Raw genomic sequence first — 26,170 nt, forward strand, 5'->3', positions numbered from 1 at the left:
AGCTAGACAACCTCTGGAAACCACTGATCTCACCAGGGGAATCATGCAGTTACAATCATAGATACCCTGGGATTGAGATTCACAGAAATGTTACCTTAACACATCTTCAGTAAGGTAGTGGAAAATACATTTCATTGATTTTAATTAAAGATGTACTTTTCACTGCTTGACTACCAGTGTAGCACAGTTTATGGTTGGCCTACCCACAGAGCATAGATGCCAGGCCATACTTTCTGCTCGCTGCTTTCATGGTTCTTTATTTCACTTGATGGAAGCAGATTTAGTGCTGCCTTGATTGTATTATGTTGACTTACATTATGGTGAATGGAATTTATTATGGAGTGAAGAAAAACAGTGGAAGGAGAGAATGTGAGTGCTCTGGTTAAAAGGGCCCGCAGACTTTCTCTAATACTGTTTGCTGTTTCATATTCCTTTCTACAGGAACACACACCGTATGCACGTACTGTACACAGACACACACACTCAGTCAAACATACACGTGTACACAGACTCTTACTAATTCAGTAAGTCACTCACAAACAAACCATGCCACCCACTTCATTGCGTTCTGCTAAAACAAATTTGAGTACACATGCTTCTCTTTTCTATTGTTTTCATTGCCTTCTCTGATACAGAATCCAGTTACTGCCGTACCTGATCCACTCTCCCCTCTCATGTTGGCCCAGAGCTAATCAATACTATTTCTCTCTGTCTCTTATTGAACACAGATTAACTTGGTTTTCAGGTTCAGATTTTCCAGTATCTACACTATAGTCCTATATTGTGTTCCCGAAGTTCAGATTCAAATTACATTACGGTTTTTGACGAATCATGGACAAGGGAACATGTCACATGGCGGTAGAGAACAGAATAGGCTCCCTGGCCTCAGTAAGTAATAGAGAGATGTGTGTAACTGTGAGACTGGGGATGTGTGTTTGAACTCTGTTTCCTTCCTGTAGTCAGTCAGCTAGGCTTTGCCTAGCTCATGACTGTGGTACATCCTAATAGCTTGTTAAAAACTACCACTGTCTGAACGCTGCTATCTGACAAAGCCCTGAGCTCCCCAAGGTGTAGCAGCACGTAGACAAGGTGGACCACAGGTCAATGGAACAAAAGTCAGTATGTTTTACGCTGGCTTGAGTCAAGAGCTAGTCATAACCATGTTGACTTGTAAGCAATTGCTTGGGATCTTGGTAAAACCACCTTTAGATCATAATGAATAGAAGGGCAGGTTTCTTGTTTTTCACCACATACATGAATAGCGCCAGTAATTGAGAGAGCTGTTGGAGATGAGGAATGTTGACACCTGCAGCAACACCTCTGTCCTCTGGCACTCAGGGTGTGTGGAGGGTCTCTGTACTGTAGCCCACACTGTTCACATCTCCATAGGTAGCTCTGCACTGCCTCAACACCCGCCACAGGTTCCTTTCCCACGGCGTCCCATTCTTACTAATGGATAAATAATCTCTGACTGTAGGAAGGAACAGAGCCAGAGACATGCATGTCCATATAGGGCTAAATCCTGTCTTGAGAAAGGACTGTATAAATCATGCATTGTTGATGATGTCAAAACTTGATTTACACTCATAAATCTCAGGTGTGGAACAACAATGTGGGGCTCCATTTATTGGGTTGGGACAGTGCCGTCAGAAAGTATTCAAACCCCTTGACTTTTTCCACATTTTGTTGTGTTACAAAGTGGGATTCAAATTGATTTAATTATAATTTTTTGTAAACGATCTACACAAAATACTCTGTAATGTCAAAGTGGAAGAAAAAACTATTTTAAAACGTTTAGGAAAAATTAAACACTAATATATCTTGATTAGATAAGTATTCAACCCTGAGTCAATACATGTTAGAATCACCTTTGGCAGTGATTACTGGGTAAGTATTTCTGGGTAAGTCTCTAAGTGCTTTGCACATTTATTTCTTTATTTCTTTATTCTTCAAGCTCTGTCAAGTTAGTTGTTGATCATTGCTAGACAGCCATTTTCAAGTCTTGCCATATATTTCAAAGCTGATTTAAGTCCAAACTGTAACTAGGTCACTCTGGAACATTCAATTTCGTCTTGGTAAACCACTCCAGTGTATTTTTCAAATCAAATCAAATTTTATTTGACACGTGCCGAATACAACGGGTATTACATTACAGTGAAATGCTTAGTTACAAGCCCTTAATCAACAAGGCAGTTTTAAGAAAATACCTACTAAACAAAAATAAAAATAAATAAAAGTAACAAATAATTAATGAGCAGCATTAAAATAACAATAGCGAGTCTATATACAGGGGTAGCGGTACAGAGTCAATGTGCAGGGGCACCGGTTAGTCGAGGTAATTGAGGTAATATGTACATGTAGGAAGAGTTAAAGTGACTATGCATAGATAATAACAGAGAGTAGCAGCAGCGTGGGAGGGGGGGGGGCAATGCAAATATTCTGGGTAGACATTTGAATAGATGTTCAGGAGTCTAATGGCTTGGGGGTAGAAGCTGTTTAGAAGCCTCTTGGACCTGGACTTGGTACTCCGGTACCGCTTGCCGTGCGGTAGCAGAGAGAACAGTTTATGACTAGGGTGACTGGAGTTTTTGACAATTTTTAGGGCCTCATCGGCAACTTGATGATGGTGTTGGAGTCATGCCTGGCCATGCAGTCATGAGTGAACAGGGAGTACTGGAGGGGACTGAGCACTCACCCCTGAGGGGCCCCATGTTGAGGATCAGCGTGGTGGATATGTTGTCACCTACCCTTACCACCTGGGGCGACCCATCAGGAAGTCCAGGATCCAGTTGCAGAGGGAGGTGTTGAGTCCCAGGATCCTTAGCTTAGTGATGAGCTTTGGGGGCACTATGGTGTTGAACACTGAGCTGTTGTCAATGAATAGCATTCTCACATAGGTGTTCCTTTTGTCCAGGTGTCAAAGGGCAGTGTGGAGTGCAATAGAGATTGTATCATGTGGATATGTTGGGGGCGGTATGCAAATTGGAGTGGGTCTAGGGTTTCTGGGATAATGGTGTTGTGAGCCATGACCAGCCTTTCAAAGCACTTCATGGCTTCAGACGTGAGTGCTACGGGTCGGTAGTCATTTAGGCAGATTACCTTAGTGTTCTTGGGCACAAGAACTATGGTGTACTGCTTGAAACATGTTGGTATTACAGACTCAGACAGGGACAGGTTGAAAATGTCAGTGAAGACACTTGCCAGTTGGTCAGCGCATGCTCGGAGTACACGTCCTGGTAATCTGTCTGGCCCTGCAGTCTTGTGAATGTTGACCTTGTGAATGTTGACCTCACATCGGCTGCGGAGAGCGTGATTACACAGTCGTCCAGAACAGCTGATGCTCTCATACATGTTTCAGTGTTACTTGCCTCGAAGCGAGCATAGAAGTAATTTAGCTCGTCTGGTAGGCTCGTGTCACTGGGCAGCTCTCGGCTCTGCTTCCCTTTGTAGTCTGTAATGGTTTGCAAGCCCTGCCACATCCGACGAGCATCGGAGCTGTGTAGTACGATTCGATCTTAGTCCTGAATTGACCCTTTGCCTGTTTGATGGTTCGTCGGAGGGCATAGCGGGATTACTAATAAGCTTCTGGGTTAGAGTCCTGCTCCTTGAAAGCGGCAGCTCTACCCTTTAGCTAAGCGCGGATGTTGCCTGTAAGCCATGGCTTCTGGTTGGTGTATGTACGTACAGTCACTGTGGGGACGACGTCATCAATGCACTTATTGATGAAGCCAGTGACTGATGTGGTGCCCTCGGAAGAATCCTGGAACATATTCCAGTCTGGGCTAGCAAAACATTCCTGTAATTTAGCATCTGCTTCATCTGACCACTGGTGCTTCCTGCTTTAATTTTTGCATTTTCCTGTTTGCTTATGGCGGTATACAGCTCATTGAGTGTTGTCTTAGTGCAAGCATCGGTCTGTTGTGGTATAAGAATATTTTGAGGATAAATACACAACACAGAGTTTGAGAGTTTGAGAGTTTGAGAGTTTGAGAGGATGAGAGGACGAGAGTACTAATAACTAAATATAGTACTAATGGTCAATAGGGAATTGTAAATCAGAGTTGGGTTTCAGTTCAACATCTGTTTAGAATCTGTGGAATGTCACTCCTGAACTCAGAACTACGTGTGCTATGTTCTGTACATTGAGTCGGGAGCAGAATACTTGTTATTTGGCCATTGGCCAGATGTACTGCAAGGACTTCTGATTGGTCAACCCCAGGCTAGGGTGGGGGGTTATAAATGGCATCCTGTTCCTTTGTTCGGTTGAGAAAAGCTGAGGACAGGGGAGACTAACATCTACAGTTGAAGTTGGAAGTTTACATACATCTTAGCCAAATACATTTAAACTCAGTTTTTCACAATTCCTGACATTTAATCCTAGTAAAAATTCCATGTCTGAGGTCAGTTAGGATCACCACTTTATTTTAAGAATGTGAAATGTCAGAATAATAGTAGAGAATGATCTATTTCAGCTTTTATTTCTTTCATCACATTCCCAGTGCATCATAAGTTTACATACACACAATTAGTATTTGGTAGCATTGCCTTTAAATTGTTTAACTTGGTCTGTGAGAAAGCATTTCAAAGATAAACAAAGAGCCCTGCAGGGGAGTAGAAGAGATAAGAGGCCAGTCAGACATACCTCTATAAATCAACTTGGGGGAATGGGCTTTTACTGCTGAGGCCTTAGAAAACACTGGAAACATTGTACCTCTTGCAAGTTTGTATAGCTGTGTATGCATGGGCTTGGTCTGAGGAGTAGCAGGTAATGACATCACAGGGGGTTGACTACAAGCATGATAAAAGCAACTTGGACTTTTTCTATGGGGCAGAACTCATGTTTGATCTTTGACTTCTGTCTACAGCTGTATTTTGATTAAAATTGTTATGATTTATAAGTGCACATTTTGAGTGTTCCTTATTTGATAATTAAATAAAACGGAGCACAGAAAAACGGAACCAACACAAGCCTCCCCCTTTTTCCTCCAAAAATAACGATGGTCATTATGGCCAAACAGTTATTTTTTGTTTCATCAGACCAGAGGACAGTCCTCCAAAAAGTAAGATCTTTGTCACCATGTGCAGCTGCAAACCATAGTTTGGCTTTTTATGGTGGTTTTGGAGCAGTGTCCTCTTCCTTGCTGAGCATCCTTTCAGGCCATGTCGATATAGGACTCGTTTTACTGTGGATATAGATACTTTTGTACCTGTTTCCTCCAGCGTCTTCACAAGGTCCTTTGCTATTGTTCTGGGATTGATTTGCACTTTTCGCACCAAAGAACACTCATCTCTTGGGTGACAGAACGCGTCTCCTTCCTGAGTAGTATGACGGCTACGTGGTCCCATGGTGTTTATACTTGCGCACTATTGTTTGTACAGATGAATGTGGTACCTTCAGGCGTTTGGAAATTGCTCCCAAAGATGAACCAGACTTGTGGAGGTCTACTATTTTTTTCTGAGGTCTTGGCTGATTTCTTTTGATTTTCCCATGATGTCAAGCAAAGAGGCACTGAGTTTGAAGGTAGGCCTTGAAATACATCCACAGGTACACCTCCAATTGACTCAAATGATGTCAATTAGCCTATCAGAAGCTTCTAAAGCCATGACATCATTTTCAGGAATTTTCCAAGCTGTTTGAAGGCACAGTCAACTTAGTGTATGTAAACCTCTGACCCACTGGAATTGTGATACAGTGAGTAATAAGTGAAATAATCTGTCTGTAAACAATTATTGGAAAAATTGCTTGTGTCATGCCTAACCGTCCTAACCAACTTGCCAAAACGATAGTTTGCTAACAAGAAATTTGTGGAGTGGTTGGAAAAACTTGTTTCAATGACTCCAACCTAAGTGTATGTAAACTTCTGACTTCAACTGTACCTCTCTGTCACGTCCTGACCAGCAGATGGAGCTATTGTATTAGTTTTGGGGTCAGGACGTGGCAGTTTTTGTGTGTGTGAATGTTTGTGTTGGTGATTGGGACTTCCAATTGAAGGCAGGTGTGTTGAGTTGCCTTTGATTGGAAGTCCTATATAGGTGTGTGTGTTTTTCTTTGGGGTTGTTGGCAGTTGTTTTTGCACTGCGTTTGTATAGCCTGTAAAACTGTTGCTGTTGTCATCTTTATTGTTTTGTCAGTGAATACTTTACTCTTTTGAAATTAAAACCATGAGTATCCACATACCCGCTGCGCCCTGGTCTTCTCTCCATGACAACTTCTGTGACAGAGCTACCCACCACCAAAGGACCAAGCAGCGGAGAAGAGGACAGAGGCAAGTGAAGGAGGAAAGTTGGAAGCAGCGCGCTCGGGAGGTGATGGATTCCTGGTCGCTGGAAATACTGGAGGAGAGGATTGACTGGACATGGGAGCAATTGCGGGTGCACTGCGACAACCTGCCTGGGAGGCAGGTAGAGCCCGAGAGGCAACCCCAATAAAAAAATTTGGGGGGGGCACAAGGGCTGTTTGGCGGGGCGAGATGGGAGACCCAGGCCAACTCCCCGTACCCTTTTTGGAAGAAAACACACTGGACAGGTCCCGTGCTTTGGGGTAGGTGCTGTGGTGAGGCCTGGCATTTTCAGGCCGGTAAGCGCAGTACCAGCGCCCCGCATGTGCCAGGGGAGTGTGAGCATCGAGCCTGAAGGGATGATGCCAACCCTGCGCTCAAGACCGCCAGTGCGCCTCTACGGTCCGGTGTTTCCCGCTAAACGCACTAGCATTGAGGTGCGTGTCTCCAGGCTGGCACGTCCAGTACCAGCCCCACGCATCAGGAGTCTAGTGCGTCAGCCCAGCCTCGCCAGTCAACAGTCACCAGAGCTGCCCGCCAGTCAAGAGTCACCAGAGCTGCCCGCCAGTCGTAAGTCACCAGAGCTGCCCGCCAGTCGTAAGTCGCCAGAGCTGCCCGCCAGTCAAGAGTCGCCAGAGCTGCCCGCCAGTCATAAGTCACCAGAGTTGCCCGCCAGTCGTAAGTCGCCAGAGCTGCCCGCCAGTCGTAAGTCGCCAGAGCTGCCCGCCAGTCGTAAGTCGCCAGAGCTGCCCGCCAGTCGTAAGTCTCCAGAGCTGCCCGCCAGTCGTAAGTCGCCAGAGCTGCCCGCCAGTCGTAAGTCGCCAGAGCTGCCCGCCAGTCGTAAGTCGCCAGAGCTGCCCGCCAGTCGTAAGTCGCCAGAGCTGCCCGCCAGTCGTAAGTCGCCAGAGCCGCCCGCCAGTCAGGAGTCGTCAGAGCCGCCCGCCAGTCAGGAGTCGCCAGAGCCGCCCGCCAGTCAGGAGTCGCCAGAGCCGCCCGCCCGGAGATGCCAGAGTGGCCCGTCTGCCCGGAGATGCCAGAGTGGCCCGACTGCCCGGAGCCGCCAGGGTGGCCCGACTGCCCGGAGCCGCCAGGGTGACCCGACTGCCCGGAGCCGCCAGGGTGGCCCGACTGCCCGGGTCTGCCAGAGTGGCCCGACTGCCCGGATCTGCCAGAGGCCCGCCTGTCCTCCGGCCCAGCCCGAATGGCCCGCCTGTCCTCCGGCCCAGCCCGAGTGGCCCGCCTGTCCTCCGGCCCAGCCCGAGTGGCCCTCCTGTCGTCCGGCCCAGCCCGAGTGGCCCTCCTGTCCTCCGGCCCAGCCCGAGTGGCCCTCCTGTCCTCCGGCCCAGCCCGAGTGGCCCTCCTGTCCTCCGGCCCAGCCCGAGTGGCCCTCCTGTCCTCCGGCCCAGCCCGAGTGGCCCTCCTGTCCTCCGGCCCAGCCCGAGTGGTCCGTCTGCCAGGGTCAGCCCGAGTGGCCCGTCTGCCCGGCGCAGCTAGCGGCGCCACCGAAGTGGGCGACGCCGAAGGTGGAGCGAGGTCCACGTCCTGCACCTGAGCCACCTCCAGGATAGGTGGGTTGGGGAGGGAGGGTGTAGCACAGTGCCGTCGTTGACGGCAGCCACCCTCCCTTCCCTCCCTTATTGTTTAGGGGTTATTGTTTAATGGGTTTTTGTTGGGGATTTTTGTTGTTGTTGGTGTTTTCTGTTGGTAGGTGCATTCCGGGGTCTGCACCTTGAGGGGGGGGTACTGTCACGTCCTGACCAGCAGATGGAGCTATTGTATTAGTTTTGGGGTTATGACGTGGCAGTTTTTGTGTGTGTGAATGTTTGTGTTGGTGATTGGGACTTCCAATTGAAGGCAGGTGTGTTGAGTTGCCTTTGATTGGAAGTCCTATATAGGTGTGTGTGTTTTTCTTTGGGGTTGTGGGTAGTTGTTTTTGCACTGCGTTTGTATAGCCTGTAAAACTGTTGCTGTTGTCATCTTTATTGTTTTGTCAGTGAATACTTTACTCTTTTGAAATTAAAACCATGAGTATCCACATACCCGCTGCGCCTTGGTCTTCTCTCCATGACAACTTCTGTGACACTCTCAGCATATCTTGATTTGTCCTTCTCAAATAAACCTATTTTTCTCCCCCTGATTTGCTTTGGAGTTTGTGTAATTAACCTGTTATGGCTAGGGGGCAGTATTTTCACGGCTGGATAAAAAACGTACCCGATTTAATCTGGTTACTACTCCTGCCCAGTAACTAGAATATGCATATAATTATTGGCTTTGGATAGAAAACACTCCAAAGTTTCTAAAACTGTTTGAATGGTGTCTGTGAGTATAACAGAACTCAAATGGCAGGTCAAAACCTGAGAGATTCCTTTACAGGAAGTGGCCTGTCTGACCATTTCTTGAACTTCTTTGCCATCTCATTAAATTACAAAGGATCTCTGCTCTAACGTGACACTTCCTACGTCTTCCATAGGCTCTCAGAGCCCGGGAAAAAACAGAATGTCGTCATCCCAGCCCCAGGCTGAAACACATTATCGCCTTTGTCAAGTGGCCGATCAAGGGACTGTGGGCATAGGCGCGTGCCCTGGCCGCCCCCGTCTTTGTGATTTTTCCTCTGTTTGCCGAAAAGGAGATTCCCGGTCGGAATATTATCGCTTTTTTACGAGATAAATTGCATAAAAATTGATTTTAAACAGCGGTTGACATGCTTCGAAGTACGGTAATGGAATATTTAGAATTTTTTTGTCACGAATTGTGCCATGCGCGTGACCCTGATTTACCATTTCGGATAGTTTCTGGAACGCACGAACAAAACGCCGCTATTCGGATATAATGATGGATTATTTGGCTTCCAGTCGAAGCTCGCATCCGCTACAAGACCATGGTGCTTGCCTACGGAGCTGTGAGGGGAACGGCACCTCCGTACCTTCAGGCTCTGATCAGGCCCTACACCCAAACAAGGGCACTCCGTTCATCCACCTCTGGCTTGCTCGCCTCCCTACCTCTGAGGAAGCACAGTTCCCGCTCAGCCCAGTCAAAACTGTTCGCTGCTCTGGCACCCCAATGGTGGAACAAGCTCCCTCACGACGCCAGGACAGCGGAGTCAATCACCACCTTCCGGAGACACCTGAAACCCCACCTCTTCAAGGAATACCTGGGATAGGATAAAGTAATCCTTCTAACCCCCCCCTTAAAAGATTTAGATGCACTATTGTAAAGTGGTTGTTCCACTGGATATTATAAGGTGAATGCACCAATTTGTAAGTCGCTCTGGATAAGAGCGTCTGCTAAATGACTTAAATGTAAATGTAAATTATTTGGGACCAAACCAACATTTGTTATTGAAGTAGCAGTCCTGGGAGTGCATTCTGACGAAGACAACAAAGGTAATAACATTTTTGTTATAGTAAATCTGATTTTGGTGAAGGCTAAACTTGCCGGGTGTCTAAATAGCTAGCCCGTGATGGCTGGGCTATGTACTTAGAATATTGCAAAATGTGCTTTCACCAAAAAGCTATTTTAAAATCGGACATATCGAGTGCATAGAGGAGTTCTGTATCTATAATTCTTAAAATAATTGTTATGCTTTTTGTGAACGTTTATCGTGAGTAATTTAGTAAATTGTTAGTAAATTCCCCGGAAGTTTGCGGCGGGTATGCTAGTTCTGAACGTCACATGCTAATGTAAAAAGCTGTTTTTTGATATAAATATGAACTTGATTGAACAAAACATGCATGTATTGTATAACATAATGTCCTAGGTGTGTCATCTGATGAAGATCATCAAAGGTTAGTGCTGCATTTAGCTGTCTTCTGGGTTTTTGTGACATTATATGCTAGCTTGAAAAATGGGTGTCTGATTATTTCTGGCTGAGTACTCTGCTGACATAATCTAATGTTTTGCTTTCGCTGTAAAGCCTTTTTGAAATCGGACAGTGTGGTTAGATAAAGGAGAGTCTTGTCTTTAAAATGCTGTGAAATAGTCATATGTTTGAAAAAGTTTTTGTATTTTTGAGGAATTTGTAATTCGCGCCACGCCTATCATTGGATATTGGAGCAGGTGTTCCGCTAGCGGAACGTCTAGATGTAAGAGTAAGAATAACAAAAATTGCTAACAGAGGCATGTAGACAGCTTCAAAAATACAGATGAAAACTCTCTAGGTAGATAGTGTGGTCTACAGCTTATCATGAAATACTCTACCTCATGTGAGAAAAACCTTGAGACTTTATTAGATATCGTGCACCAGTTGTTGTTTACAAATATACATAGACCGATACCCCTTGTCTTACCAGATGCTGCTGTTCTATCCTCCCGATAGGGTGTATAACCCACCAGCTGTATGTTATTAATGTCGTCGTTCAGCCACGACTCGTTGAAACATAAGATTACAGTTTTTAATGTCCTGTTGGTAGGATATACGTGCTTTTAGTTCATCCCATTTCTTTTCCAGCGATTGTACATTGGCTAACAGTACGGATGGCAAAGGCCACTTGTCGCCTGATCCTCACAAGGCACCTCGATCTCCTTCCGTAAAATCACTGTCTCTTTCTCCAGCGAACGATGGGGATGAGGGCCTGTTCGGGTGTCTGGAGTAAATCCCTCTCATCCGACTCATTAAAGAAAAATTCTTTGTCCAATTCAAGGCCATTACATTTGGCCTTGTGTTTTAGGTTATTGTCCTGCTGAAAGGTGAATTTGTCTCCCAGTGTCTGTTGGAAAGCAGACTGAATCAGGTTTTCCTCTAGGATTTGACCTGTGCTTAGCAATATTCCATTTATTTTTATCAGAAAAAACTCCCTAATCCTTGCCGATGACAAGCATACCTATAGCAGGATGCAGCTACCACCATGCTTGAAAATATGAAGAGTGGTACTCAATGATGTGTTGGATTTGCAAAGTACATTTGAAAGTACATTTCTTTGCCACATGTTTTGCAGTTTGACTTTAGTGCCTTATCACAAACAGGATGCATGTTTGGATTATTTGTATTCTGTACAAGCTTCGTTCTTTTCAATCTGTCAATTAGGTTAGTATTGTGAAGTAACTACAATGTTGTTGATCCATCCTCAGTTTTCTCCTATCACAGCTATTGAACTTTGTAACTGTTTAGAAGTCACTATTGGCCTGGTAAAATCCCTGAGTGGTTTCCTTCCTCTGCAGCAACTGAGTTAACAAGGACGCCTGTCTTTGTAGTGACCGGGTGTGTATGATGCACCATCCAAAGTGTAATTAATAACTTCACCATGCTCAAAGGGATATTCAATGTCTTTTTTTTACCCATCTACCAATAGGTGCCCTTCTTTGTGAGGCATTGGAATACCTCCCTGGTCTTTGTGGTAGAATCTGTGTTTGAAATTCATTTCTCGACTGAGGGACCTTAAAGATACAGTGTATTCGGAAAGTATTCAGACCCCTTGACTTTTTCTACATTTTGTTACGTTACAGCCTTTTTCTAAAATGGATTAAATGTATTTATTTCCTCATCAATCTACACACAGTACCCCATAACGACAAAGTGAAAACAAGTTTTTGGACATTTTTGCTAATGAATTAAAAAAAAACAGACATACCTTATTTACGTAACTATTCAGAACCTTTGCATTGAGACTCAAAATTGAGCTCAGCTGCATCCTGTTTCCATTGATCATCCTTGAGCTGTTTCTATAACTTGATTGGTGTCCAGCTGTGGTAAATTCAATTGATTGGACATGATTTGAAAAGGCACACAAGTGTCTATATAAGGTCCCACAGTTGACAGTGCATGTCAGAGCAAAAACCAAGCCATGAGGTTGAAGGAATTGTTCGTAGAACTCCGAGACAGGATTGTGTCGAGTTACAGATCTGGGGAAGGGTACCAAAAAATGTCTGCAGCATTGAAGGTCCCCAAGAACACAGTGGCCTCCATCATTCTTAAATGGAAGAAGTTTGGAACCACTACAACTCTTCCTAGAGCTGGCCGCCCGCCCAAACTGAGCAATTGGGGAAGAAGAGCCTTGGTCTGGGAGGTGACCAAGAACCCAATGGTCACTCTGACAGAGCTCCAGAGTTCCTCTGTGGAGATGGGAGAACCTTCCAGAAGGACAGCAATCTCTGCAGCTCTCCACCAATCAGGCCTTTGTGGTAGAGTGGCCAGACAGAAGCCACTCCTCAGTAAAAGGCAGCCCGCTTAGAGTTTGCCAAAAGGCACCTAAGGGCTTTCAGATCATGAGAAACAAGATTCTCTGGTCTGATGAAACCAAGATTGAACTCTTTGGCCTGAATGCCAAGCGTCACATCTGGAGAAAACCTGGCACAGTCCCTACGGTGAAGCATGGTGGTGGCAGCATCATGCTGTGGGGATGTTTTTAAGTGGCAGGGACTTGGAGACAAGTCAGGATCAAGGGGAAAGATGAATGGAGCAAAGTACAGAGAGATCCTTGATGAAAAACTGCTCCAGAGCGCTCATGACCTCAGACTGGGGCGAAGGTTCACTATCCAACAGGACAACGACCCTAAGCACACAGCCAAGACAACGCAGGAGTGGCTTCGGGACAAGTCTCTGAATGTCCTTGAGTGGCCCAGCCAAAGCCTGGATTTGATCCCGATCGAACATCCTTGGAGAGACCTGAAAATAGCTGTGCAGCAACGCTCCCCATCCAACCTGACAGAGCTTGAGAGGATCTGCAGAGAGGAATGGGAGAAACTCCGCAAATACAGGTGTGCCTAGCTTGTAGCTTCATATCCAAGAAGATGTGAGGCTGTAATCGCTGCCAAATGTGCTTCAACAAAGTACTGAGTAAAGGGTCTGAATACTTGTGTAAATGTGATATTTCAGATTTAAATGTTTTATACATTTGCAAAAATGTATAAATACCTGTTTTTGCTTTGTAATTATAGGGTATTGTGTGTAGATTGATGAAGGACATTTAAAAAAAAAAAAAACATTCTGAATAAGGCTGTAACCAGTGGTGGAAAAAGTACCCAATTTTCATACTTGAGGAAAGTAAAGATACCTTAAAAGAAAATGACTCAAGTAAAAGTGAAAGTCACCCAGTAAAATGCTACTTGAGTAAAAGTCTAAAAGTATTTGGTTTTAAATGTACTTAAATATCAAAAGTAAAAGTAATTTAACATTTATTTTATGAAGAATAACACGAATAACACGACCAGATAACACAATTTTCTTGTTTTTTTTATTTATGGATAGCCAGGGGCATAGTTCAATACTCAGACAAAATTCACAAAAGCATTTGTGTTTAGTGAGTCTACAAGATCACAGGCAGTAGGGATGACCAGGGATGTTCTCTTGATGAGTGTGTAAATTAGACAATTTTCCCATCCTGCTAAGCATTAAAAATGTAACGAGTAACGTAACAAAATGTAGAAAAAGTCAAGGGGTCTGAAACTTTCCGAATGCACTGTAATTGTATGTGTGGAGTAGAGAGATGAGGTAGTCATTTAAAAAATATTTTAAACACTATTATTGATACAGAGTTAATCCATACAACGTATTATGTGACTTGTTAAGCACATGTTTACTCCTTAACTTATTTAGGCTTTGTAACGAGGGTCGTACAAAGGGGACCACGTGTGAAGTGCTCATATTTTACTTTAATGAAACACTAAATCAAAACAACAAAACCGTCAACAGTTCCGTCAGGTTACAAGGAACAAAACAGAAAATAACTACCCACAAAACCCAAAGGAAAAACAGGCTGCCTAAGTATGGCTTCCAATCAGAGACAGCGAAAGACACCTGCCTCTGATTGGAAACCAAACCCAGCCAAAACATAGAAATAGAAATCTAGGAAAACCCACATTTAAACAGAAAACCCAAAACCACCCAAAACAACCACCTGTCACGCCCTGACCACTCTACTATTGTAAATGACCTCTTACAGGGGTCAGGACGTGACAGGCTTGCCATAACAAAGGGGTTGAATACTTATTGACTCAAGACATTTCATATTATAATTTTTAATTCATTTGTAAAAAAAAAAAAAAAAGACATAATTCCACTTTGAAATTATGAGGTATTGCGTGAATGCCAGTGAAAAAACTATACATTGAATCCATTTTAAATTCAGGCTGTAACACAACAAAATCTGGAAAAAGTCAAGGGGTGTGAATACTTTGTACATACAGAAAAATAATACAGTGCGCTTCATTGTCAGCTCTTTGTTTTGTATCTCCACAGACCAACGATGCTTTAGGCCCCACGTGGAACTGCATGTACTTCATCCCTCTGATAATCATTGGCTCCTTCTTCGTGTTGAACCTGGTATTGGGAGTGCTCTCAGGGTGAGTCGACATTACAGCATCACATTGTGCTGGGGTGGCTGACAGCTTTAATACACACTGTCACCGTCTGCACAAGTTAATTAGTTTTATATAAAAGGTTGACTCACAATCTACTCTAATTAACTACATGTAAAGGAGACAAGGGTGGAGTACCCCCCTTCTCTCCCCTGGTGTCTGAATGATGAGGGAGGTCAGGTCAGCGCTGAACAACATGTCTAAGAACCATCATTATCTCCTGTTGATTTTGGCTTGCAGAGAGTTTGCCAAAGAGAGGGAGCGGGTTGAGAACCGCAGGGCGTTCATGAAGCTGCGGAGGCAACAGCAGATTGAGAGGGAACTCAATGGCTACCGGGCCTGGATCAACAAAGCAGGTACTGAAACCACTATCTGTACCACACTATAGATTTAATTCACGTCCTGCTTTTGAAAGGTTACCTCCGAAACACAATCTCCTTGATATTTAAGTTTCTACTGTATGAATCGGACTTCTTTGTTGGGTCTGCTTTGCAGAGGAGGTGATGCTTGCAGAGGATAATAAGAATTCAGGACGGTCTGCTCTTGATGGTAAGACTGGAAAGATGGCCCGATTGGTTATATTGTCTTTACATCACTACATAGTTTACAGTTAATCTGTCTGTACAGGATTTATGGGATTCTGTTTAAACACATGAATATCTGAATACATTCATTATCATCTTCTTGTCCTCTAAGACTGTCAACCACACGTTGTAAACATAACTATAACATAGGCCTACATTGAAATATATAATTTGTAGAAAACATTTCATTTTGTAAGAATTGTTCATTTATTAATATCATATTACCCTATGCACTGTGTGTGATGCCTAGATAACATTGTATTACATAGGTAAGTGCTAGGGAGAAAGAATAGGTGTTGTCAGTCTCCTGAAGTATTAAATGTATCAATTTTGTGTCATTGAGTGTTGGAATGTACAGTACTATCTGTTTGGTTGACTGTGACAGTAATTTACTTTCTGATAAGAATGTAACTATTTTGAGAAGTTTTGTCTCCCAAGACTCTAAACGTGTGTGTTTCCCTGTATGTATATGTCTCTGGGCTTGTACTGTACTGTATGTATACCAAAGACATATTTCGATGCAAATCTTCATACGAACAGCTATTCCTAAAATACCATTGTTGCTTCTGGTGTGGTGCACTTCAAAAACAACTTTACTTAGGACTATTGAGGACTGTGCATGCTGTACCCCCAAAAGCAATCATCTCTGGTACCTCACTATCAATATGGACTTTTAAACCTACCAGACACACACTTACAGTACACAAAGCTATGACCATATCAAGTGAAGCATGATTTTTCGCACCCCCCCAACAAACAAATCGTTTTTATTAAATGTTGATTGACAGCTCCCACGAGGCTGTCTGAATGGAATACAAGCGGTAACCATGGTGAGGAACAACTTCTATTCTACAATTCCTTGCCATCTTTTGTTCCTTTGCAACAACTGAGTCTGACGTGAATGCTAAAATAGACCTAGCTATTGTTCCACAAACCTACTTCCAAATAAACCACGAGACATTCTGACCTCCAAAAATAAAACTTGGCACCAGAAAACAAAAAGTAACTGTAAATGCAGAAGATGCATTAGTCTACTCTAGATTAAGGAGTGCGCCGATGTTGCCTTAGCAACTGAAATGAAATGACCGGATGCAGCCAGTGTGTGTCTCGTGCAAACACTCCTATGAATATTGGTTCAGTGGCTTATTAAAAGGGGGAAAGTCGAGGTAAATATGAATAAATCAATTAGATCCGTACCAAAAGGTGGTGGGGGTGTAGGAGAGGATGGAGGAACAGCTCATCTCACCCTGATAATTCAGTGTATTTTCCCCGTCAGGGACATATAGAATTATATGTGTGCTTCAAAACCGCTCTTTAGTATGATATGGCTAAAATTAGACATTGCACCAGTGATCTCCATATAAACTTACTGTGAATGTGGGCTATAGCCAAGAGAATAGAACCAACAACAACAACAATTAGTTGTAGTTTAGTCGGGTTCGTCGTTCTGCATATCTTATTAACATCATATTGCTGTATGCTCTTACCCATGTTTACTAAAGGCATCTGTTTTGCTCTTGTTTTACAATACCCAAAGCACCAAACACAGTGGCATGTAAATGTGTTTATTATTTTCACCATTTTCTTCTCACCTCGTTAGTAATACCCTCATGATCTTTGTATATCTACTTGTGTGTGTCCTGACGCGTTCTCTGTGCTGGAGTGTCATAAATGTTGAGGTTTGGGTGGGCTTTCTGCGGGCTGACAATGTGAAACCTTTGGCTGCAGTGCTGAAGAGGGCCACACTCAAGAGGAGAGGAGGACTGGACCAGCAGTATAGTGACATCTCTTCTGTGGGTGAGTGTGTGTGTGTGTGGGTGTGTACACAGTAACAGTCAAAAGTTATGACACACCTAGTCATTCAAGGGTTTTTCTTTATTTGTACTATTTTCTACATTGTAGAATAATAGTGAAGACATCAGCACTTTGAAATAACACATATTGAATCATGTAGTAACGAAAAAAGTGTTAAACAAATCAATTTATACTTTATATTTGAGATTCTTCAAAGTAGCCACCCTTTGCCTTGATGACAGCTTTGCACACTCTTGGCATTCTCTCAACCAGCTTCATGAGGTAGTCACCTGGAATGCATTTCAATTAACAGGTGTGCCTTGTTAAAAGTTCATTTGTGGAATTTCTTTCCTTCTTAATGCGTTTGAGTCAATCAGTTGTGTTGTGACAAGGAAGGGGTGGTATACAGAAGATAGCCCTATTTGGTAAAAGACCAAGTCCATATTATGGCAAAAACAGCTAAAATAGGCAAACAGAAATGACAGTCCATCATTACTTTAAGACATGAATGTCAGTCAATCAGGAAAATGTCAAGAACTTTGAAGGTTTCTTCAAGTGCAGTCGCAAAAACCATCAAGCGCTATGATGAACCAACCAGAAGCCATGGATTATAGGCAACATCCGCACTGAGCTAAAGGATAGAGCTGCCGCTTTCAAGGAGTGGGACTCTAACCCGGAAGCTTATAAGAGATTCCGCTATGCCCTCAGACGAACTGTCAAACAGGCAAGGCATCAATACAGGACTAAGATTGAATCCTACTACGCTGGCTCCGACACTCATCGGATGTGACAGGGCTTGCAAACTATTAAGACTATAAAGGGAAGCACAGCCGCGAGCTGCCCAGTGACACGAGCCTACCAGACGAGCTAAATTACTTCTATGCTCGCTTCGAGGCAAGTAACACGGAAACATGCATGAGAGCATCAGCTGTTCCGGACAACTGTGCGATCACGCTCTCCGTAGCCGATGTGAGTAATACCTTTAAACAGGTCAACATTCACAAGGCCGCAGGGCCAGATGGATTACCAGGACGTGTACTCCGAGCATGCGCTGACCAACTGGCAAGTGTCTTCACTGACATTTTCAACCTGTCCCTGACTGAGTCTGTAATACCAACATGTTTCAAGCAGACCACCATAGTCCATGTGCCCAAGAACACTAAGCAACCTGCCTAAATGACTACCGACCCGTAGCACTCATGTCTGTAGCCATGAAGGGCTTTGAAAGGCTGGTCATGACTCACATCAACACCATTATCCCAGAAACCCTAGACCCATTCCAATTTGCATACCGCCCCAACAGATCCACAGATGATGCTATCTCTATTGCACTCAACACTGCCCTTTCCCACCTGGACAATGCTGTTCATTGGCAACAGCTCAGCGTTCAACACCATAGTGCCCTCAAAGCGCATCACTAATCTGAGGACCCTGGGACTAAACATCTCCCTCTGCAACTTGATCCTGGACTTCCTGACAGGCCGCCCCCAGGTGTGAGATGCAGAGTAGGTGAACAGATGATTTCCATATGTGTGGTTCCCACCGTGAAGCATGGAGAAGGAGGTGTGATGGTGTGGGGGTGCTTTGCTGGTGACATTGTCTGTGATTTATTTAGAATTCAAGGCACACTTAACCAGCATAGCTACCACAGAATTCTGCAGCGATACGCCATCCCATCTGGTTTGTGCTTATTGGGGCTATAATTTGTTTTTCAACAGGACAATCGCCCAACACACCTTCAGGCTGTGTAATGGCTATTTGACCAAGAAGGAGAGTGATGGAGTGCTGCATCAGATGACTTGGCCTCCACAATCACCCGACCTTAACCCAATTGAGATGGTTTGGGATGAGTTGGAACCGCAGAGTGAAGGAAAAGCAGCCAACAAGTGCTCAGGATATATGGGAAATCCTTCAAGACTGTTGGAAAAGCATTCCAGATGAAGCTGGTTGAGAGAATGCCAAGAGTGTGCTAATCTGTCAATGAAGCAAAGGGTGGCTATTTTAATCTCAAAGATAAAATATATTTTGATTTGTTTAACACTTTTTTGGTTACTACATGATTCCATATGTGTTATTTCATAGTTTTGATGTACTCACTATTATTCTACAATGTAGCAAATAGTAAAAATACAGAAAAACCCTTGAATGAGTACTGTAGGTGTGTCCAAACTTTTGACTGGTACTGTATGTACATAGCCACTGAAAAGAACAATGGTTTGTAACTGACATCCTGAATGGTTGAACGATCTGCCAGCAGGCACCCCCACCATATTAGACTCATTACAGAGGAGGAGATTGCCATTGGCGTATTGGGAATAAACTGGAAATGGCAGCTCATCATTTCCAGGCGTCATTACGTGTTACAGTCAGTGGCTAAGCTAAATAGATGAGAAGGCCTGGACAAAGTGTTTCTGTTGTGCAGGTGAAAAGTTTCAAAGAGAAAAGATCTAGAAGAAAATGTGCCTTTGTCATTCTACTACTAGGGTGATTTTAGTTATGATCCTGACTGGACTCTCCCCTCTAGGCATCCCGATGACCAGAGTCAGCATCAGGAGTGCTAAGAGAGGACCCAAGGCTTATTTGAAGCGTAAGGAGCGTCTGCTGCGGATCTCTATCCGCCGCATGGTGAAGACACACATCTTCTACTGGACTGTACTGGGCCTGGTGGCCCTCAACACATTCTGTGTTGCCATCGTCCATCACAACCAACCCCACTGGCTGTCTGTGTTCCTCTGTAAGTCACACACACACACACACACACACACACACACACACACACACACACACACACACACACACACACACACACACACACACACACACACACACACACACACACACACACACACACACACACACACACACACAGGTACGTACCATCATCTCCATCCAAAATAAATCATGTCTGGTGACGTTCATCTTTGAGATGTTTGTTTCTTACGATGTTCATGAGGGTTGTTGTTGTTCGTATTTCAGACTATGCAGAGTTCCTCTTTCTGGGTCTGTTTCTCGCTGAAATGTGTTTAAAGATGTACAGCCTGGGACCCAGACTCTACTTCCACTCCGCCTTCAATCGCTTCGACTGCTGGGTGAGTTTTTATTTTTCCCCTTCATCACTAACCAACATGGAGAGACCATGCCAGAGGGAAAGACTGGGACATAGATTGTAACATTGCACCCATTATGAGGGAGTGAGAGGAAATGATTTACTTAAAACATTGGACGGTGACTTAAAGACTTCTTAATTAAATGAACACTGATGGGCATAATTTAGTTAATGAAGTGCAGTTAATGTCTCTGTTTCTGTCACCTCTGGTCATGGCTAGACGGGATACAGCGTATCTCAAAGTGACGTCAAAAGTTGCATGTTTGATTCCCATCTGGATCATTTTTTATTTTAACTAACCCTAACCCTTTTCCTAACCTTAACCTAATTCTTCTGACCTACAGGGTAAATTATCCTAACATGTTATGAAAAAAGTCACTTCTGACACTGTAGACCAACTATATAAAACCGTCACCTCTGCACTCATGCGCAAACAGATATCCTTCATCTTTGTCTCTCTGTTTACTGTATGTTGAAGGCTGCTGTTGGTGTGTTTCCGCTGTCAGTGATGTTGTTACTGGGTCTGTTAACAGGTGATAGTGGGAAGCATCTTTGAGGTGATGTGGGGATTTTTCAGGCCTGGCATGTCCTTTGGCATCAGTGTGCTGCGTGCGCTCCGTCTGCTGAGGATATTCAAGATCACCAAGTTAGTCCAAGGACTCCTCACTACTCCTGCCTATTGCTTTATAACATTATTCCTGCAGCATGCAATGAGGCAACGCATAGCAAGCAGCAGGTTGGCATTTATTGTCTTGAATCTTGCCTTGGAGGCAGCTCTGCAAAAAGGTCAGTTGCTGGCACATGACCGGATGCCTAACCCTAACATTAAATTAAGGGTAATTTTTGTTTTAATTATTCTTTACGATAATAGCCAATTTTAACATTGCAGCTGGCGGAAATCACTCAGTTCTGCCTCCAGTGCAAGATTCATGACAATAAACGTCAACCTGCTAGCAAGCACTGGCACTTAGGTTTCAGTGTTCTAGATTTAGGTTGCTGGGTGTTTCATAGGTGTGATGTTGATAGGGATAAGATATGCAGATATGTCCATTGCAAGGCTGGTGACAAATCAATTGAAACCCTCACAATAACAAAATTGATACATTTTTAATGAACTGATTGTCTCTTATTTTGGCTGAATTCAAATGGAACTAATCCCGCCTCTGGTTGGTTGTGATTGACAGGTACTGGGCGTCGCTGAGGAACCTGGTGGTATCCCTGATGAATTCTATGAAATCAATCATCAGCCTCATTTTCCTCCTCTTCCTCTTCATCCTGGTCTTTGCTCTGCTGGGCATGCAGCTCTTTGGTGGGAGGTACAAGCATTTTGCTACACCCGCAATAACATCTGCTAAATATGTGCATGTGACCTATAAAATGTGATTTGAGGTACTGTACCGTAGAGGCACGGACAAACTACCATTCCATGTCTATCAGGTCTAGTCTAATCACAAACTATGATGGATACTGGCAGTCAATGTAATCAAAGTGAATGTAGTACAATTGATTGTTTGGTTTGTGTCATCATGCCGTCATGCTTCTTGTGATAAATGTAATATTACAGTGTACATTTTCATCCCCTGTTGCACATTTAGAAACACCCTGACAGGACTCAGTCTTGGCCTAGCAGATTCTGTCACACATCTAGTCTTAGTTGTTGTGCCCCACTATGTTCCCACGGGTAAAGGGCCGTTTCTGGGAAACTGTCACTTCAATGAATGCAGTGCATAGAGACGGACATTGCCTGGCCACTGGAATACAGAAAAGAAAACAGACCTTGGAAGAAGTTCCCCTTCTATTACCCAGAAAAGGACAATTCAATAATTGGTTTCTCTGTCTGGGAAGAAATAATCATTTAAAATCTTGGCTCAACTCAACGTCCTCTCGGTCTTCCTCTTTCAATGCAGGTTCATCTTTGAAGACTACACTCCTACAAACTTTGATACTTTTCCTGCAGCCATCATGACTGTATTTCAGGTCTGGCCCAACTCAATTGTTTTGATTTTTGTGTTTTGATTTAGGAAGCGATCCGTACGATTGACAGGAATCAGAGCTTTGCATGTGGAAATCTTACATTGTCATGAACCTACAGATGATCTACATGTATATCCTGTCTGAATGTTGGGGTGTGTGGTATGCCTTATCTAGATCCTGACAGGAGAAGACTGGAATGAGGTGATGTACAATGGGATCCGCTCCCAGGGAGGAGTGAAGTCAGGAATGTGGTCCTCCATATACTTCATTGTACTCACACTCTTTGGTAACTGTATCCTTTCTCAGCCAGAAAATCACTTTCCCTACTGCATATGTGAGATGTCTGATGTGTGGATTCTGTAGATTATTTGATCATTTTAGGTCCTTGACATGACTGTGACCAGACACGCTGTTGAATGTTTTCTTGGCCATCGCTGTGGACAATCTGGCCAATGCCCAGGAACTTACCAAGGTAAAACCTCCTTTCAAGAATGTACTCGTCTTCTCACAATTGAAGATGATAGCTGCTCTCAACAACATCCGTGATTTTTTAAATGATGTTCATTGCAATCTTATATTTAGGATGAAGAGGATGAAGAGGCTGCTTTCAATCAGAAACATGCTCTCCAGAAAGCAAAGGAAGTAGGGGCCATTTCTTCCCTGATGTCATCAGAGTAAGTTCTGTGTGTACCCCTCAGGACTCGAACAGACTGCAAACTAACATTACTAACACTGTGTAGTCTCACCAGGGGCTGCTTCTGCAGCACAGCCAACATTAAAGGACGGGAGGGATTGAGGCTGAGAAAGTTTCACTATGGGCAATTTTCTTACGTAGTGCTATGCCTTGGAATTAGGGTTTTGCAGAAGGACAGGGAAATTTCTCTTGTAATGCACAAGAGCCCCAGGTTTGAACTAGATTCAATTCTAGTTTGGGTTACTGGTACATGATAGTTGATTTAGTTAGTTTGATCTAGGTACAGGCTACTGTAAGTGGAGCTGTATTATGGAGCCCCAGACAGTCGTAGAGACCTTCATAATGACGTTCATATCACCATGGCTACCAGCAGGCTTCCTAGTATCTGCAGGGATGAGCCTATACCATCGTTATAGAGACAGCATTACTGGCATCCAAATTATTATATCATTCCCATGAGAGAAATTTCCTGCAGTACTTAGGCTCCCTCAATTTCACAAGACTGATTTGTTTGTAACCATTATGTTTTTAGAAGAATTACCAAGTATTAGCAAGGGGATGGGTTACATACATACATCTGGACAAGCCATTTGGGTTACAAGAGATGAGTCATTAAGTAATGTTATTTAATCAAAGCTCACAATATTGATTTCCTATATGGATGGTCTGCCCCACAGAGCTTACAGGATTCCCGGTCTGTCTGGTGGAAATGCATGTACATGCACATGGTGTAGCATAGCATGGAGCACACACTATACTACAAGAAGGGGACACACTACACTACAAGATGGGAACACACTATACTACAAGATGGGGACACACTATACTTCAAGATGGGGACACACTATACTACAAGATGGGGACACACTATACTACAAGATGGAGACACACTATGTTACAAGATGGGGACACACTATGTTACAAGATGGAGACACACTATGTTACAAGATGGGGACACACTATACTTCAAGATGGAGACACACCATACTACAAGATGGGGACACACTATGTTACAAGATGGGGACACACTATGTTTCAAGATGGGGACACACTATACTTCAAGATGGAGACACACTATACTACAAGATGGGGACACACTATGTTACAAGATGGAGACACACTATGTTACAAGAGGGGGACACACTATGTTACAAGATCAGGACACACTATGTTACAAGATGGGGACACACTATGTTACAAGAGGGGGACACACTATGTTACAAGATGGGGACACACTATACTACAAGATGGGGACACAATATATTACAAGATAGGGGCACACTATACTACAAGATGGGGACACAATATATTACAAGATGGGGACACAATATATTACAAGATAGGGACACACTATATTACAAGATGGGGACACACTATGTCACAAGATGGGGACACACCATGTTACAAGATGGGGACACACTATGTTACAAGATAGGGACACACTATTTACAGATGGGGACACACTATGTCACAAGATGGGGACACACTATACTACAAGATGGGGACACACTATGTTACAAGAGGGGGACACACTATGTTACAAGATGGGGACACACTATACTACAAGATGGGGACACACTATGTTACAAGAGGGGGACACACTATGTTACAAGATGGGGACACACTATACTACAAGATGGGGACACACTATGTTACAAGATGGGGACACACTATGTTACAAGATGAGGCACACTATGTTATAAGATGGGGGACACACTATGTTATAAGATGGGGACACACTATGCTACAAGATGGGGACACACTATGTTACAAGATGGGGACACACTATGCTACAAGATGGGGACACAATATGTTACAAGATGGGGACACACTATGTTACAAGATGGGGGCACACTATGTTACAAGATGGGGACACACTATACTACAAGATGGGGACACAATATATTACAAGATGGGGACACATTATGCTACAAGATGGGGACACAATATATTACAAGATAGGGACAAACTATGCTACAAGATGGGGACACAATATATTACAAGATTAGGGCACACTATGCTACAAGATGGGGACACAATATATTACAAGATGGGGGACACACTATGTTACAAGATGGGGACACACTATACTACAAGATGGGGACACAATATATTACAAGATATGGACACACTATACTACAAGATGGGGACACACTATGTTACAAGATGGGGACACACTATGCTACAAGATGGGGACACAATATGTTACAAGATTGGGACACACTATGTTACAAGATGGGGACACAATATATTACAAGATAGGGACACACTATACTACAAGATGGGGACACAATATATTACAAGATAGGGACACACTATACTACAAGATGGGGACACAATATATTACAAGATAGGGACACACTATACTACAAGATGGGGACACACTATACTACAAGATGGGGACACAATATATTACAAGATAGGGACACACTATACTACAAGATGGGGACACACTATGTTACAAGATGGGGACACACTATGTTACAAGAGGGGGACACACTATGTTACAAGATGGGGACACACTATACTACAAGATGGGGACACACTATGTTACAAGATGGGGACACACTATGTTACAAGAGGGGGACACACTATGTTACAAGATGGGGACACAATATACTACAAGATGGGGACACAATATGTTACAAGATAGGGACACACTATACTACAAGATGGGGACACAATATATTACAAGATAGGGACACACTATACTACAAGATGGGGACACAATATATTACAAGATAGGGACACAATATACTACAAGATGGGGACACAATATATTACAAGATAGGGACACACTATACTACAAGATGGGGACACACTATACTACAAGATGGGGACACAATATATTACAAGATAGGGACACACTATACTACAAGATGGGGACACACTATGTTACAAGATGGGGACACACTATGTTACAAGATGGGGACACACTATGTTACAAGAGGGGGACACACTATGTTACAAGATGGGGACACACTATACTACAAGATGGGGACACACTATGTTACAAGAGGGGGACACACTATGTTACAAGATGGGGACACACTATACTACAAGATGGGGACACACTATGTTACAAGATGGGGACACACTATGTTACAAGATGGGGACACACTATGTTACAAGATGGGGACACACTATGTTACAAGATGGGGACACACTAGACTACAAGATGGGGACACACTATGTTACAAGATGGGGACACACTATACTACAAGATGGGGACACAATATATTACAAGATAGGGACACACTATATTACAAGATGGGGACACACTATACTACAAGATGGGGACACACTATACCACAAGATGGGGACACACTATGTTACAAGATGGGGGCACACTATGTTACAAGATGGGGACACACTATGTTATAAGATGGGGACACACTATGTTACAAGAGGGGGACACACTATGTTACAAGATGGGGACACACTATAC

At 43.6% G+C, this 26,170-nt stretch overlaps 1 protein-coding gene across 3 annotated transcripts in view; it reads left to right on the top strand.

The window, feature by feature from the left end:
* Positions 1-26,170, top strand: part of LOC106584318 (voltage-dependent R-type calcium channel subunit alpha-1E) — a 124,884-nt gene that overhangs the window by 53,254 nt on the left and 45,460 nt on the right. For all 3 annotated transcript variants that reach the window (XM_045706312.1, XM_045706313.1, XM_045706314.1), the window contains exons 6-17: positions 14,452-14,555; positions 14,811-14,926; positions 15,066-15,119; positions 16,883-16,951; positions 19,473-19,682; positions 19,925-20,037; positions 20,588-20,700; positions 21,239-21,370; positions 21,962-22,031; positions 22,203-22,320; positions 22,433-22,500; positions 22,611-22,702. In XM_045706312.1, the coding sequence (XP_045562268.1) occupies positions 14,452-14,555; positions 14,811-14,926; positions 15,066-15,119; positions 16,883-16,951; positions 19,473-19,682; positions 19,925-20,037; positions 20,588-20,700; positions 21,239-21,370; positions 21,962-22,031; positions 22,203-22,320; positions 22,433-22,500; positions 22,611-22,702 (1,259 nt within the window). The remainder of the gene's footprint in view (positions 1-14,451; positions 14,556-14,810; positions 14,927-15,065; positions 15,120-16,882; positions 16,952-19,472; positions 19,683-19,924; positions 20,038-20,587; positions 20,701-21,238; positions 21,371-21,961; positions 22,032-22,202; positions 22,321-22,432; positions 22,501-22,610; positions 22,703-26,170) is intronic.

This window comes from Salmo salar, chromosome ssa23 (assembly GCF_905237065.1).
Source record: "Salmo salar chromosome ssa23, Ssal_v3.1, whole genome shotgun sequence".
In the NCBI taxonomy this organism is placed as follows: domain Eukaryota; kingdom Metazoa; phylum Chordata; class Actinopteri; order Salmoniformes; family Salmonidae; genus Salmo; species Salmo salar.